Here is a 15320-nt window from a genome sequence, read left to right on the forward strand (position 1 = left end):
ATTGGGTGTTCAGACTTGTCCGTAATGATGTAATTTGGCTCCGAGAATTAGATGACGTTACACATAATTGTGCTGGAATAATTAACAAGCCTATAGTGGAATTAATAGGTATTTTAAAGACACACATATTAGCTTTTTACCCATGTATCCAACATGGCTGACCCTTCTTAAGAATGATTATTTTCTGTTCTATCCACAAACTGATCATAAACAATGCTCAATTAAGGAATTCTAAGATCTAACCAATATTTCACTTGCAGTTGAACTGAAGGAGTTGAAGGGCCATCCAAAACTGATATCAGTGTTTGATGGATGGTGAAGAGTTAAACCAACCAATAGACTCTTCTGTCTCTCAGAGATTCCATTGGTGAGACCTCTGATGAGTTCCTGGCTCATCGCACCTTCTTCCACCATACCTACTGGATTATTTATTCATTTTATAATACTGATAATGTAACAGAAGAAGCTGGAACACACAAAGGTGCATGGGGACACCTAAAACTCCAAGGTGGACAGGAGCAGAGTTGAGAAAAATGGTGGGGTCCCTTGACTATTGGGGTATAAAATTACGCAACATAGTGGCTTATTAGTTAGCCCTTCTGCCCCAATAGTCAGGAACCCCACCACAATCCCCAACCCTGTTTATGTCTACCTGGGAGTTTTAGGTGTTCTGGTCCACCTTTGTGTGTTCCTTGAAGAACCAGGGTGTCCGGCTCGAATCAAGGTCAGGACACTATCTGCCGCTTGCATGGATTTCCTTTGTGTACTCTGGTTTCCTTCTACATTCCAAAAACATGCTGGTGGATTAACTGGCTTCTGTTGGCCCTGCCCTGTATATTTGTATGATGTTTGAGATAGGGACCTTAGATTGTAAGCTCCTTGAGGGCAGAGCCTGATGTGAATGTAAAAACATTTGTAAAGTGCTGTGTAAATTGTTGGTGTTATATACTGTATGTACTTGATATAAATAAAAAAAAAAAAGGAGTTGTCTTTACCGACCATGGTGCCCACACAGTGCTGCTGCCCAGTGGGGAGCCATCTGTGAAACATCAGGAAGTCACAGCTGGCTCCCACATCCAAGATGGCGCCGCCAGTGGAAGTGGAAGCCTTACACTGCAGGGACTCCATGGTCTGGTAAGTGTCTGTTTCCTAAAAGTATTTGTAGCTGCTGACTTTTATTTTTTTGTAAACAAGAGTCAAATTCCCCTTTAAGGCATGCTAAAATTAAATACAATAATAATGACTGAGATGCCACTTTAGCATGCCGTACCCTTAAGCAACCTGTACTCACCTTCCCTGTGCTATTACCCACTGCCTCCTTGAAATATACACACACTAATAATATTTACCCCACCCCCACCTGACGTGCTCGGGCTGTTGATTGGTTCCTTATATTAAAGACTATAGGGTTGATTTACTAAAGGTAAATGAATTGTGCATTTTGCTCCAGCACTTAGTAAATGAGGTAAAGCTTCACTTTTCAAAGAATATCCAATCACGTGCAAAGAAAATAAAAAAAAAAACAGCATTTTTGCTTGCACACGATTGGATGTTGGAAGTCAGCAGAACTTCTGCTCATTTATCAAGCTCTGAAGCAACTGCTCTTGCAAAGTGCACAGTCTATTTGCCTTTAGTAAATCAACCCCGCTGTCTGCTCCTATCTGCAGTGCATTTTGAAAATGATGACATATATTTTTTTTCTGCATTTTAGTGCATTTGGAAGCCCAAGGAGGTCATTGGCAGTACAACTGAACGCATATAACATTTTGATGTGTTGGCAACAGGTAGTAATGTGGTAATCAATAGCTGTTAACCATATTTGCTCCAAATTCCTTATTCAACAATGCATTGAAAGTGTGCATCAAAAAAGCATCAAGGCACAAAGGAAATGCACGTTTACGCATCTCTATGTGCCTCTACGCACAGATTTAAAGCGGTTGTATACCCGCACATCTAAACAAAAAAAAAAAGAAAAAAAAACCCTGCAAGGCAAAGGCATAATGAGTTAGTAAGCACTGCATACTAGCTCATTATGAAAAACTCACCTTAGATTGAAGCCCCCCGTATCGCAGCCCGGTCCACGCTGAGGGAGCTGACATCTTGCCCTCTGTGTTTCTTCCGGGTTCGCGGCTCCGGTGCTGTGAGTGGCTGGAGCCGCGATGACGTAACTCCTGCGCATGCGTGTGTGAGTCTTCTGCCCGGCAAGGTCCGGCAGCATCTACCAGACCTTCAGCTGGGCATTCAGAGCGCATGCGCCGCTGGCGTCAGCGGCTGCATGCAAAAGGAATATCTCCTAAACCGTATAGGTTTAGGAGATATTAATTTTACCTACAGGTAAGCCTATAATAAAAATTACAAATTAGGGTATACAACCACTTTAACTACTTCCCGCCCACCGGACATCAAATGACGGCTGGGCGGTGCAGCTCTCGTTCTGGGTGGATGTCATATGACAGCCCTGTACATTGCGGCGATCGGTGGTGCGGTGTGTCAGTCTGACACACCGCTACACCGATCTCGGTAAAGAGCCTGTGACGAAGGCTCTTTACCACGTGATCAGCCATGTCCAATCACGGCTGATCAAAATGTAAACAGGAAGAGCCGTTGATCTGTCAGACTCGAGTAGAGGAGAGCTGATCGGCTGCTCTCCTGACGGGGGGGGTGTCTCTGCTGATTGTTTATCAGCGCAGCCCCCCTCGGATGCCCACCCAGGACCACCAGGATGCCGCCAAGACCACCAGGGATGCCACCACACTGGATCACCAGGTATGCCACCCTAGACCACCAGGGAAATGGCAATCAGTGCCCAGGCAGCTGACAATCAGTGCCCAGGCAGCTGGCAATCAGTGCCCATCCCCAATGCCTGCCAGTGTCATCAGTGATGCATATGAATGCCCATCAGTGCCACGTATCAGTGCCCATCAGTGCCGCCTATCAGTGTCCAGCAGTGCCGCCTATCAGTGCCACCCATTAGTACCCATCAGTGCAGCCTTTCAGTGCCCATCAGTGTCGCCTATCAGTGCCCACCAGTGCCACCCATGAGTGCCCATCAGTGCCGCCTATCAATGCCCATCAGTGCTGCATATCAGTGCCACCCATCAGTGCCGCCTACCAGTGCCCATCATCAGAGCCCGTCAGTGCCCATTAGTGCCACCTCATTGGTGCCACCTCATCAGTGCCCGTCAGTGCCGCCTTATCAGTGCCCATAAGTGAAGGAGAAAACTTACTTATTTACAAAATTTTATAACAGAAACAAAAGAAAAACTTTTTTTTCAAAATTTTTGGTCTTTTTTTACTTGTTTAGCAAAAAATAAAAAACGCAGAGGTGATTAAATACCACCAAAAGAAAGCTCTATTTGTGGGAACAAAATGATAAAAATTCTGTTTGGGTACAGCATTGTATGACCGCGCAATTATCATCATTTAAACAGCGACAGTGCTGAAAGCTAAAAATTGGCTTGGGCAGGAAGGGGGTGTAAGTGCCTGGTATTGAAGTAGTTAAATAGGCCAATATCGTGCTATTCAATAAGCACATTTTTTTTTGTTTTAGAACTGTAAAGTTATCCCTCTACTGATCTGTATGCCGCTGTGCCGCCATCCTCAGACTGAGCCCTGCGGACCCCCTCCTCCTCCTCCTCTCGCCACCCGTGTGAACAGGAAATTGTCATAATATAATTTGATTCAGGTGAACAGGCTGCAGGAATTTGCTTGAGAACAAATTAGCTGCTTACGGCCACAAGGTCGGGCCACAGGCTGGAAAACAACAACGTCATTAACAAAGATCACGGGTCACCCCCCTCTCTCTGGAAGCCAGGATTAACATTTTGTTTTCCTTGTTATAAAAATCAGATTTAGACGAGTAGAGCGAGTAGAGCGTACTGTGCACCATAAAAATTACTGGCTCTTGGCTTAAGGGTAAGCTTACCTTTTCATGAAAAATGAGGAGGTCAACTAACCCCAAATATCCTGCCTACCCCTCCGCATCCTGCTGCACATGCCCCATGCTGCCAATATATTGGTCCATACACCATATACACAGCCCGGCGAGAGTATCCGTCATAGCCAGCACGCAACTGGGAGTAGGATGCACCGGAGCTGACTGTGGATACCGAGCATCATAATATACTCTCCAATGACCGATTACTGCATAGTGGGAGCCTTTGCTCCGTTACCTGGGGTCCCTGCATGTGCAGTTTTGCGCTCATTTCCTCGTGGTCCCATCTGGTGCATGCCTGCACTTCCCTCTCTGGGAAACAACTGATCACTTTCATCAGTTATATGCAATATTTGTTTTTTATCATTTTAACTACTACTACCCATTTGACATAAAACCTCTGAAGAAGGACTATAATTAGCCTGAAACATGTAAGGTGTCTACGTCAGTATGTACGACAGCTAGCCCACCAGTATCTACGGGCAGTATGTATGACAGCTAGCCCTCCAGTATCTATGGGCAGTATGTACAACAGCTAGCCCACCAGTATCTATGGGCAGTATGTATGACAGCTAGCCCTCCAGTATCTACGGGCAGTATGTACGACAGCTAGCCCACCAGTATCTATGGGCAGTATGTACGACAGCTAGCCCTCCGGTATCTATGGGCAGTATGTATGACAGCTAGCCCACCTGTATCTATGGGCAGTATGTACGACAGCTAGCCCACCAGTATCTATAGGCAGTATGTATGACAGCTAGCCCTCCAGTATCTATAGGCAGTATGTACGACAGCTAGCCCACCGGTATCTATAGGCAGTATGTACGACAGCTAGCCCACCAGTATCTATGGGCAGTATGTACGACAGCTAGCCCACCAGTATCTATAGGCAGTATGTACGACAGCTAGCCCACCTGTATCTATGGGCAGTATGTACGACAGCTAGCCCACCAGTATCTATAGGCAGTATGTATGACAGCTAGCCCTCCAGTATCTACGGGCAGTATGTACGACAGCTAGCCCACCAGTATCTATGGGCAGTATGTACGACAGCTAGCCCTCCGGTATCTATGGGCAGTATGTATGACAGCTAGCCCACCTGTATCTATGGGCAGTATGTACGACAGCTAGCCCACCAGTATCTATAGGCAGTATGTACGACAGCTAGCCCACCGGTATCTATAGGCAGTATTTACGACAGCTAGCCCACCAGTATCTATGGGCAGTATGTATGACAGCTAGCCGACCGGTATCTATGGGCAGTATGTGCCAGACATACAGAATGCGCTATTTTGGGTATTATTTATCATGATCTTCTATTCACAATCGCATTAATGCTATATGATGTTCATTGTTGATTTGTACTATTTTATGTTTTTATAATATTATAAAATATATATATTTTTTACCTACAATTTGGTCTGCCTGTCAAAAAATCCATGAGTAGTTTTACCATGCTATATGCACCAGGTGTTTTTTGTTAGAGTATCCATCATAATGCTCATCATGGCAAGCGCTTACTGGTCAGTACAATCACATGATCACACTGATCAATCAGAAGTGTTGTTTCTTTTGGGACACCTTACTAGAAGGAGCCTCAGATATTCTTCGCATTGATCAGCAGGGTCACATTTACCATTAGCACCAAGGTTGTAAGTGAAAGAATATCACAAATTTTGGGTTGTCACCAGAACAGGAATAGAATTATTATATAGAATTTATTTTTGCCCATTTTAGACTGTTTTCTGTTAGCAAAACGCTAATAATCCTATTTTTGGCCGATAATTTTCAGCGGACGATATACCAGTGAATCCCTAGTTATAACCCTCCCTTACGCTATCCAACATGCATAAAAAGGCTTTGCGTTTAGTTCTACTTTAAAGGAGAAGAATGGGTTTGGGGTTTTTTCCCTAATCACACTTACCTAGGTGGATGCAGCATCGGTCTGACACTGCATCTGTCCCCCGCCCCCTCTTCCTTGAGAACCAAGCAATCGAACCCCGCCAATGGCTCGGTTGTCTCAGCTGCCTGAGAGGAGAGCTCCTGACTGTCAATCAGCAGCTCTCCTGCTCTGCTCCTTCATGCTCACTGGAGCGTTGAGCTGTGGAGGGGCGGGGAGTGGCTGTCTCAGCGGCTTGCTGAGAGACTGAGACGGCCATCAGTCCAGGCACCTGGCGGATCCGGACTTCCGAAGTCAGGATGACGTCAGGATGACGCGGTGCCTGGACTGAACTTGGTGACATCAGCAGAGAGCGGACTTCAGTCCGCTCTATGCTAAAAAACAGTTTACAGGAGTGCAAAATTAATTGCACTCCTGTGACCCAGAGGAGAAGCCCAGCCAAACGAACCCAGGCTGGACTTCTCCTTTGATCTACATTAATAGGGGTTGATTTACTAAAGGCAAATAGACTGTGAACTTTGCAAAGTCACGTTGCCCTCTGCAAGTGCAGTTGCTCCAGAGCTTAGTAAATGGGGTTTCACTTTGCAATGAATACCCAATCACGTGCCAGAAAAATTAAAAAAAAAAACAGCATTTTTGCTTGCACGTGATTGGATGATGGAAGTCGGCAGAGCTTTTGCTTATTTACTAAGCTCTGGAGCAACCGCACTTGCAAAGTGCACAGTCTTTTTGCCTTGAGTAAATCAACCCCAAGGCTGACCATTAAAGTGCTCTTCCACATACGCCAGATCGTATATTTAAATACATTTCAGCTGCCTATCATTATATGGTTTGTGGTAGAAGCAGGGGGGTCCAGACTGTATATAAGGTTTATACTCTGATCTCTTGCTGCCATTTGCAATAATTCTCCAATGGTATGTCACAGTATAGTCAGAGATCCCCCTCCCCTCCTCCTGACCACAGTTGGGCTTATTCAATTAAAGCTGTCCTCAAATGTCATCATATATCTATGACAAAGCCTATCTAAAGAAAAAAAAAATGTAATATAGATGTGGTGGCTGCATTCATTTTCTTTCTTCAGGCTTTTTTTTAATCTTATTTTTAACCTGGTGACCCTGCCATTAAAACACTTCCTGCCCTATGGTGACAACACTTACGAACTGTTCAATATTTATTGAGAAGAGGCATTGTCACCTTAGGACAGGAAGTGCTTTAGGACTACAGAACCCCTTCCCTCTCCATAACAGGGAGGGAGGTGTTCTGCAGTCCACATAAGTAGTTGGGAACAATGTAACCGATAACAGTGCAGCACAGCCAAAGAGCGCAGGAAGTGATCAGCTCGCTAGAGGCAGAATAACAGGTTTTCTTTTGTTTTCCACTTATGGAACAGATATAGCAAAATGCTTTGCCCCACTGCAGGGGTAGATTTTATCTGATTCCCAGAGTGCTGCTTTAATGAAGAAGTCCTATGTACTTGGCCATGTGATCTCTGTCAAAGCGGAGGATCTGAGTTCTAACAGCTGATCCTCCGCTTTGGCAGGAACAAGTGCCTAGACCAGGGTTTCTCAACTCCAGAGGTTGTTGGGGGTTTCTTGAGCAATGAACTATTTCTGCCCCTCAGATAAGTCCCCACTGACACTATTAATCTTTTTAGAAATCTGTAAGGGGGTAATTCTTCCCAATGACCGCAAGCATAGGGAGTATTCTTCCCACTGACCATCACTCCAATGTATCACGAGTTGTAGATATAGTAATTTTTAGCAGGGGTTCCCTGAGACCGGAACATTATTTCAATGGTTTCTCTGAGATAAAAAGGTTGAGAAAGGCTGCTCTAGACCTTCATATGTGTAATCAGCATGGAAGGGAGCTTACAGCAGCATTTTCTCTAGCAAGATAAGTATTTCAGTCATTTTGTTACTCTGTTACATCCCAGCAAACCCATTACCATAGCTTCAAGCCAACGCTTGAGTATTGGTCCACTTTAATAAAAAAAAAAAGGCAAAACAGGGGTATGGCTAAAAACAATCGATTATTTGTTAGCTGTCCTCATATTCATAAAATAGCGCTAGACTATAGTTATTGTAAAAATATAATAATGTATAATAAAGCCTATATTGTTACAGTATCTTTTTACAAAAAGCTTCAAATACTATATATTCACCATTGATTTTCTCTGTCACTTACCTTGTTAAGATATCCTTTGCTATCACCTATAAAAGCAATTGTATGCTCCTCTTCTACGTTGACAGCGATGGAGGTGAGCCGTGCATAGGGACTCTCAAACACAGGGGACTCTTTTAAGGCTTCCCAACTGGCCATAGGGCTCGGTGTATGGTCAGATCCACATGGATAGGCTTCAAGGGTGTCCTGTAATTGCAAGTAAAAAAAAAATAGATTCTCAGAAAACATCATCTAGATCTAATGGCATGCGTAGTAATGGTAGACAAACACAAGTCTACAGTCCTAAGCTTGCCCTACACCAGTAGAATTTTGTTTGAACATTTGAACAAAAAATCGTTCCTCAGAGCATTCAATAGTACCATAATGGACTTGACAAATTTAATGGGGATCCCATTCCATCCAGCGGATTGGATGGCAGTCGGGTGTAAACGAACAGGCAGTCAGTTTACATCCTGAAGCCAACAAGAAGAAGGAAAAGAGGGTGCACCAACCTAGTGCATAGCCTTTTGGATCTCTACCTCCTGTCTCACACATTGATGCACTATGGACTAACTAATATAGCATTGTGTTTTTTTTTCTGCTGTTGGACCATATGATGAGCTTTTACCTAACTGCAATTTTGTGTGTATAATGCCCCGTACACACGATCGGACTTTCCGACAACAAAACCGTGGAATTTTGTTCGAAAGGTTGTTGGCTCCAACTTGTCTTGCATACACACGGTCACACAAATGTTGGCCAACAATTACGAACGTAGTGATGCAGAAGACGTACGGCGAGCCGAGAAAAAGGAAGTTCGATAGTCATGTGATATCTCCATTACGAACGCTAGTTTTACAAGACCGAGCTCTTCCAGCTCGTACTTGATTCCGAGCATGCGTGAACTGTTGTGCGTCGGACTTGTGTACACACGATCGGAAAGTCCGACAACAAAGTTTTGTTGGTGGAAAATTTGAGAACCTGCTAGCCAACATTTGTTGGCGGAAAGTCCGCCAACAAATGTTTGATGGAGCATACAGACTTTCAGCCAACAAGCTCACATCCAACATTTCCCGTCGGAAAGTCCGATCGTGTGTACAGGGCATTATACTTACCACTTTTTTCAATAAAAACAAGGGTTTAAGCATAATGCACTAGGTTGGTGCGCCCTCTCTTTCTTCTTCTTGTGGTTTCAGAATACCAGACTCCCCAGTCTTTAGAGGGCAGCAAGACTTGGCTTATCCTGTCAAACCAAGATGGAGAACTAACACACCTTGTCTGGTCGGTCTCACTCACAAGCGCAGGAGTATTGGTGTTTGTGCCTATTTGTGGTCGGTTTACATCCGGCCACCCATAGAGGAGAGTGGTCTGTGTCTGTGTCCGCTCTGCTACAGACCTGTCTTCCCCGGGATCAGAGGAGAGATCCCCTGCTGAGCAAGCGGATCGCAGCCGTAGTCCGCCCCGTGCGAAAGGGGCCTTAATTTGAACCCATTAAGATTGCAACCACCAGTATTATGTTTAATGTAAAAGTAAGTTGCACCTTCCTTTATCCTAAGACACTGAAGGGGCTTTGAGAGGAGGGACCATTCTAGAAGCACTCACCATGTGCTGCAGGGCAAATAATGTGATTAAATTGTATTACAAAAGAACCCACAGTAATGCATCCAGTGGATTACCTGGTATTCACAGTTATCAGCCATCTGCAAATCAACACAATCCAGACTGACTTGCTAATCGCTACAATTTACCTTGAATTCTTTACCCACAAAGTCAATGGTCTAAAATCCCAACTGAACCCACATCAGATGGTACTTTATCCCAACCACCTACAAATAAAATGGAGGAATGCCACCACATACTACATCTGTGAAGATATGCTGACCAGAAAATGTTAGTTAAGGGTGGAAAAGCATTTATAGAAGACAAAGCATTTTCAAACCTCAGGCCATTTTTGAACAAGGCTTATAAGGGTGGAACTTATTTTAAACCACATCTAAAATTTGTTTTACCAAGACCATAAGGGAATATTTTAATTAAACCAGTGCTCTGTAGAACAAAAAATGATTTACCATATATCGGAACAATGTCACAATATCAAGATGTTCCCCCTTTAATAGTCATGGGGCTTTTTTTATCCGAGAGATCAAATTATGAAATTTACTTTACCAGAACATAATTACACACACAAAGAAATACTCACATTAGGAAGGTGAACGCAGTTAGACTTCACGTCATACTCTATGTAGGCCACTTCTTTCTTATCCTCATCCTTGCCATCCCTGGTGTAGCATATGTCTCTAGTCCGATTGATAAGTCTATCGATATGTTCCATGGAGTACAAACACAATGCAGATGCCTCGCTTACCTTCCCAGATGCCGCGTGCCATTGGGAGAACACGGCAAACAGCACATCTCCCCTGGTGTTTAAAACCCCTCTAGCCAGGTGTTCTCCAGGTTGCGTAATGTGGGCGGCCTGGAGAAGGTTATAGGTCTTAAAACCATCTTTTGTCTGACAGCTAAGAGGCAACTCAACGTAAGAATAATAATGGGAGTCATCGGGACAGATACGGGATATATAGGTCTTATACTCCCGAGATGGTGATTTTAAGTCCCGACGATAGAAGAGGAAGTACACATTGGACCGATGGGTGAAGACCTTAATAAAGTGATGGTTATACTCCGAAAGTCTCCCCACTACAGCAAGCTTGGCAGTTTCCTCATAGGAGAAGACGGAATGGGGTTCAGCACCTGCGTTGAGGCTCCGAGTAGTGATTGGAGGAATGCCACCGACTCCTTTACTTGTGTAGCCCCTTCCCACGAACAAGAGGGGCGTAGAATCCTTAGAAAGCCCAGCTAAACCAACTGTGGTGACATTCGGGTCATTTGCAGCAACATACTGGGAGTCTACTGGTCTTTCTGGTCGGAAGAGGACAACATCAACAGATCCCAAAAGTCTTTTTTCACAGATACCCTGGAAAACGCTGCCACAGACTATCAGTTCGTTTTGACTTGGAACAACCAGCAGAAGCTTATTGTGGTTGTTAGTGCTTTGTACATGGGCGCACTCTGTAGTCACTGGGGGCAAACAGTCCTTGCTATCCAAAACTGGTCCAGTCTGTACCGGCTGCTTCTCCAGCTCCAGGTCCTCAGTGAGCTGATAAAGATAGTTTGTAGCTCCAAGATACAGAGTCCCTGTATTGGTATCCAATGTGAGGTGGTTGAACGTGGTTTTGTTCTGTGAAAACGTGACATAGGCTTGTGTGGCCGTGATGGTTGTCCCAAGAAAACACAAAGCAGTAAGGAGAACAGTTCCTGGAGGCATGATGATCATTCTGCCAAAAAAAAAAAAAAAAAAAATATACATTAGTTTCAGCCATTTTGAAAAGAACCCCAAAAGTCCAAATGATGGCACACAGTAAAATTCCAACCTACACCAATGCAAATAAATAAGCTTGAGTCAAGATACTGTTAATGGCAACCAATCAAGTTTTATTGCACATTCCACTAGGCAAATTTAAGTAAGCCTGTCACTTAGATGATTTAGGGCAAGGTGACAGGTTCCTTGATAGACCATCTGCCCCCCCACCCCTCCCCATTCGCTGACACTTGCTTTTCCTATGCCCCCTGCCACCAGATTTGCCTGTCAAAGCACTATGTAAGTTTCATGTTGTGCTGTGCTTGGGCAAGGCGGGTATCCACTCAGACATTGTATCATAGGGAAAAGGGAAGAAGGTCACATGCTTCCCCCATACCAGGCACTTCAGATGTCTGGATGGAACAGTGGTAGAGCATATGGAGGGTGGCTGGGAGTGGGGGGGGCTTGAGGGAATATGTCACATTGCCCTGAATGACTCCTGGCTGAGGAGTAGGGCTACACCAGAAAAAACAAAAATCACTTATTTCCCATTGTCCCATTGGGTAGACTTCCCTTCACTTCCTTCCCAGAGGTACAAGAGTAGGCGTAAGAGAAAATTCAGCACAGTTATCCCCTTTAGAGAATTTCTCCTCTTTTCTTGTTTTGATAGCAATTGTAAAAATTTTTATCAATGACAGTGGTAACCAAAACAAATAGAAAAGGTGAACCCCCACAGGGAGGACACAGCAAAAAAAAAAAATTATTTATAGGGTTATAACATTTCTGTACTCTATCCGAAACAAAATTATTTCATTTTTTGACACAAGTGTTTACTACTATGCTTATCTTGCATTCACCCCGTTTTGTATGGTGACCACCGTTCATTATTATGGAATTGCATTCAGCTTGATTTTAAAAATGGCTAGCATTGACACCGCAATGGTCAGATTTGAAGCATAAATTAACAAGAAAAGAACAACAGAGGAGCCATACTTGAAGGAAATCCAATTTTCCCAGTTGGTAAAGTATCACGATATAAAGATTGCTTTCACTCAGGGCTTTTTCTAAATTGGATATTAGCTTGCATGAGAGGCAGAGCTCGGAAGAAGCCGAGGAAAAAAAAATGTTAGCAGCATTTTCCAAAAGGAGGAACGAGGGAGCCATTATAATGTTAAAGACAAAGTACTGACTTCCACCGCTTAGGTCCTTCGTGGCTGCCGAGAAATTCACAAAGGGCATCTGCTTGGTTTACTGAAAGCTTAAAGCAGCACACTGCCTATGTTAGAAATTCATTGAAGTGAAGAAAGGTCCATATTATAAATCTATGTAATGTAGCCTCTAATGGCAGAGCTGCTTGGATCTCTAAATACAATCTGTTAATTTGTTCTTAGTGTTTTAAGCTGAGAGGGCTGCAAATATGCAGATAACTTGATCTACTAAATGATGTCCAGAATTTTCTGGAGCTTCTATCTGTCCTGTTATATGGTAAACCTGTGGTCAGGCTAAGGACATTCAAGAACATACTATTGACATGTGGGAAATAAGCTTTAAAACAAGCCCCACTGACCTATGTAGCTGCAGGCAACATGGAAAAATGTGTCCTCAAAAAATTACAGCACATGCATACCTCCCAACTTTTTGAGAAGGGAATAAGGGACACCTATCAGCAAAAGTATGCAGGCATAGGACACACCCCCTTGCCACACCCCCTTAAAGGAGAATTGTATAAAAAAACAAGATTGGTTAAACCCACAAGTGCTTTTTTTACCACTACTAGTCCTTTATATTGGCTTTTGGAATTTACAAATGCAGCAATTTAGATGAAAGGTTCAGCACTGGGATACACTTTTTGATAGATAAAAAGTGCATTTTATATACAACTATATAGATCAGACCAAAATGAGGGACAAATGAGGAGGAAAGAGGGACAGAGGGACATAGCTCCAAATCAGGGACAGTCCCTCCAAATCAGGGACAGTTGGGAGCTATGGCACATGCACTGAGATCATCTCTTGGTAGCTCGGTTTGCCCTGTTCCCAACTCTCAGTAGTGATTCTGAAGACCAGCTCACCCTGCTTTCCTCCACCAGCAATGACTCAATAGCTCAGCTTCCCCCTCCCAGCAGTGATTTAGAAGCTCAGCTCCTGAATTTGAATTACTGAAAAAATATCTATAATCTGAAGTAGATGTAAACCCTAACTAATTGACATTTATTTACTAAAGACTGTGTATCATAAACAATCGATTTTTTTTAAAACTACTTGTTTTCCACATTTCTTTACCCTTTGTTGCATTTTAGTGCTGCTGATCTTCTACAGACTTTTTCCACTTCCTGTCTACATGTGATGGCTGCATGTTATTTCTTAAGGCAAAAGTTCCACTTTGGATACAAGCAGACCATGCCTGCATGGTCTTTTAGTCCTTATCGGATGGTTTTGTGGCAGGGTGACAATGCAGTAGGACAAATGAGAGACAGTTGTCAACTTGTAACAGAAAGCGCAAATAAGTTCACTTTTTAAAAAAAAAATTAAAATAAATGCATATTTTTTTGCAGGTAGCCTGTCATTAGAACGTATTTTAACATGAGCTGCAAATTTGATAGCATTCTAAATTACTTTTTGAACTGCATTAACACGTTCAAGCTTAACCACTACATCTCTGAAAGATTTACCCCCCTTCATGACCAGGCCATTTTTTGCGATGCGGCACTGCGTTACGTTAACTGACAACTGCACTGTTGTGCAGTGCGCTACTCCAAAAAAAGTATGCCCTTTTTTCCCCCACAAATAGAGCTTTCTTTTGGTGGTATTTGATCACCTCTGCGGTTTTTATTTTTTGCGCTATAAACAAAAAAAGAGCGACAATTTTGAAAAAAACAAAACAAATATTTTTTACTTTCTGCTATAAAACACATTCAATAAAAACAAAATTGTAAATAAAATTTCTTCATCAATTTAGGCCGATATGTATTCTGCTACATATTTTTGGTAAAAAAAAATCCTAGTAAGCGTATATTGATTGGTTTGCGCAAAAGGTATAGCGTCTACAAACTATGGGGTAGATTTACGGATTTTTTTCTACGAGTAATAGCGGCGATCAGCGACTTATAGCTGGACTGGGACATTGCGGCGGACAAATCGGATACTAAGTGACACTTTTTTGGGGACCAATGACACTAATACAGTGATCAGTGCTAAAAATATGCACTGTCACTGTACTATTGATACTTTCAGGGAAGGGGTTAACAGGGGCAATCAAAGCGTTAAATGTGTTCCTAGGGAGTGCTTGCTAACTGTGGGGGAGGTGCTTTTACTGTGGGAAGGCAGAGATCCGTGTTCTTGCTTAGCAGGAACACAGGATCTCTACCTTCCCTACTGATAGAATGGTGATCTGCCTTGTTTACATAGGCAGACCGCCACTCTGCCTCTCTCGGAATGTTCGGCAGGTACCGGCAGACATCGCGTTCGCTGGACCCGCTCATTGGCTCCTGCTGTGTCCAATCACAGCGGGAGCAGGTCACCGGCAGTGCGCTCCAGACCCAGAAGTGCAAAATCACTTACTTGTGTGTGATTTTGCACAGGAGAGCTTCCTTGTCCTTGTATATGTACAGTATACGGTCAGCAAGCGGTTAATCAGCTTTTAGTGATTGGGTTTACATGTATTTTTTAAAAAAGAAAGTTGCTACAGTACTGATAAAATCCTAACCCATGTATTAAAGCTGAACTCCTGGATAAGCAAATTGTGTCTAAATACAAGAGTCATGTGTATTCTTACTTGAATCTTGGTGTGCTTTGTGCATTTTTTCCAGATCTGCGCAGTTATCCAGTGTGAAATTTTGTGCAGGAGCTTTCTATAGTACAGACTGGTCACTGCTGCTCTCTCTTCTTCAAGACTGATCTTGTCTCCACCCCTCCTGTGGTTTTCTGCAGACAGCCTGTAGTGGGTGGGGCCTGTTAGGTCCCTCCCACAGC

General features: G+C 43.4%; 1 protein-coding gene across 2 annotated transcripts in view; it reads right to left on the reverse strand.

Moving 5' to 3' along the window:
- Positions 1-15320, reverse strand: part of PLXNB1 (plexin B1) — a 328789-nt gene that overhangs the window by 89719 nt on the left and 223750 nt on the right. For both annotated transcript variants that reach the window (XM_073592010.1, XM_073592011.1), the window contains exons 3-4: positions 10195-11326; positions 8019-8201 (exon numbers count right to left, since the gene is read on the reverse strand). In XM_073592010.1, coding sequence (XP_073448111.1) covers positions 8019-8201; positions 10195-11325 — 1314 coding nt within the window. In that variant the 5' untranslated portion in view covers position 11326. The remainder of the gene's footprint in view (positions 1-8018; positions 8202-10194; positions 11327-15320) is intronic.

Source organism: Aquarana catesbeiana, linkage group LG07 (assembly GCF_042186555.1).
Source record: "Aquarana catesbeiana isolate 2022-GZ linkage group LG07, ASM4218655v1, whole genome shotgun sequence".
In the NCBI taxonomy this organism is placed as follows: domain Eukaryota; kingdom Metazoa; phylum Chordata; class Amphibia; order Anura; family Ranidae; genus Aquarana; species Aquarana catesbeiana.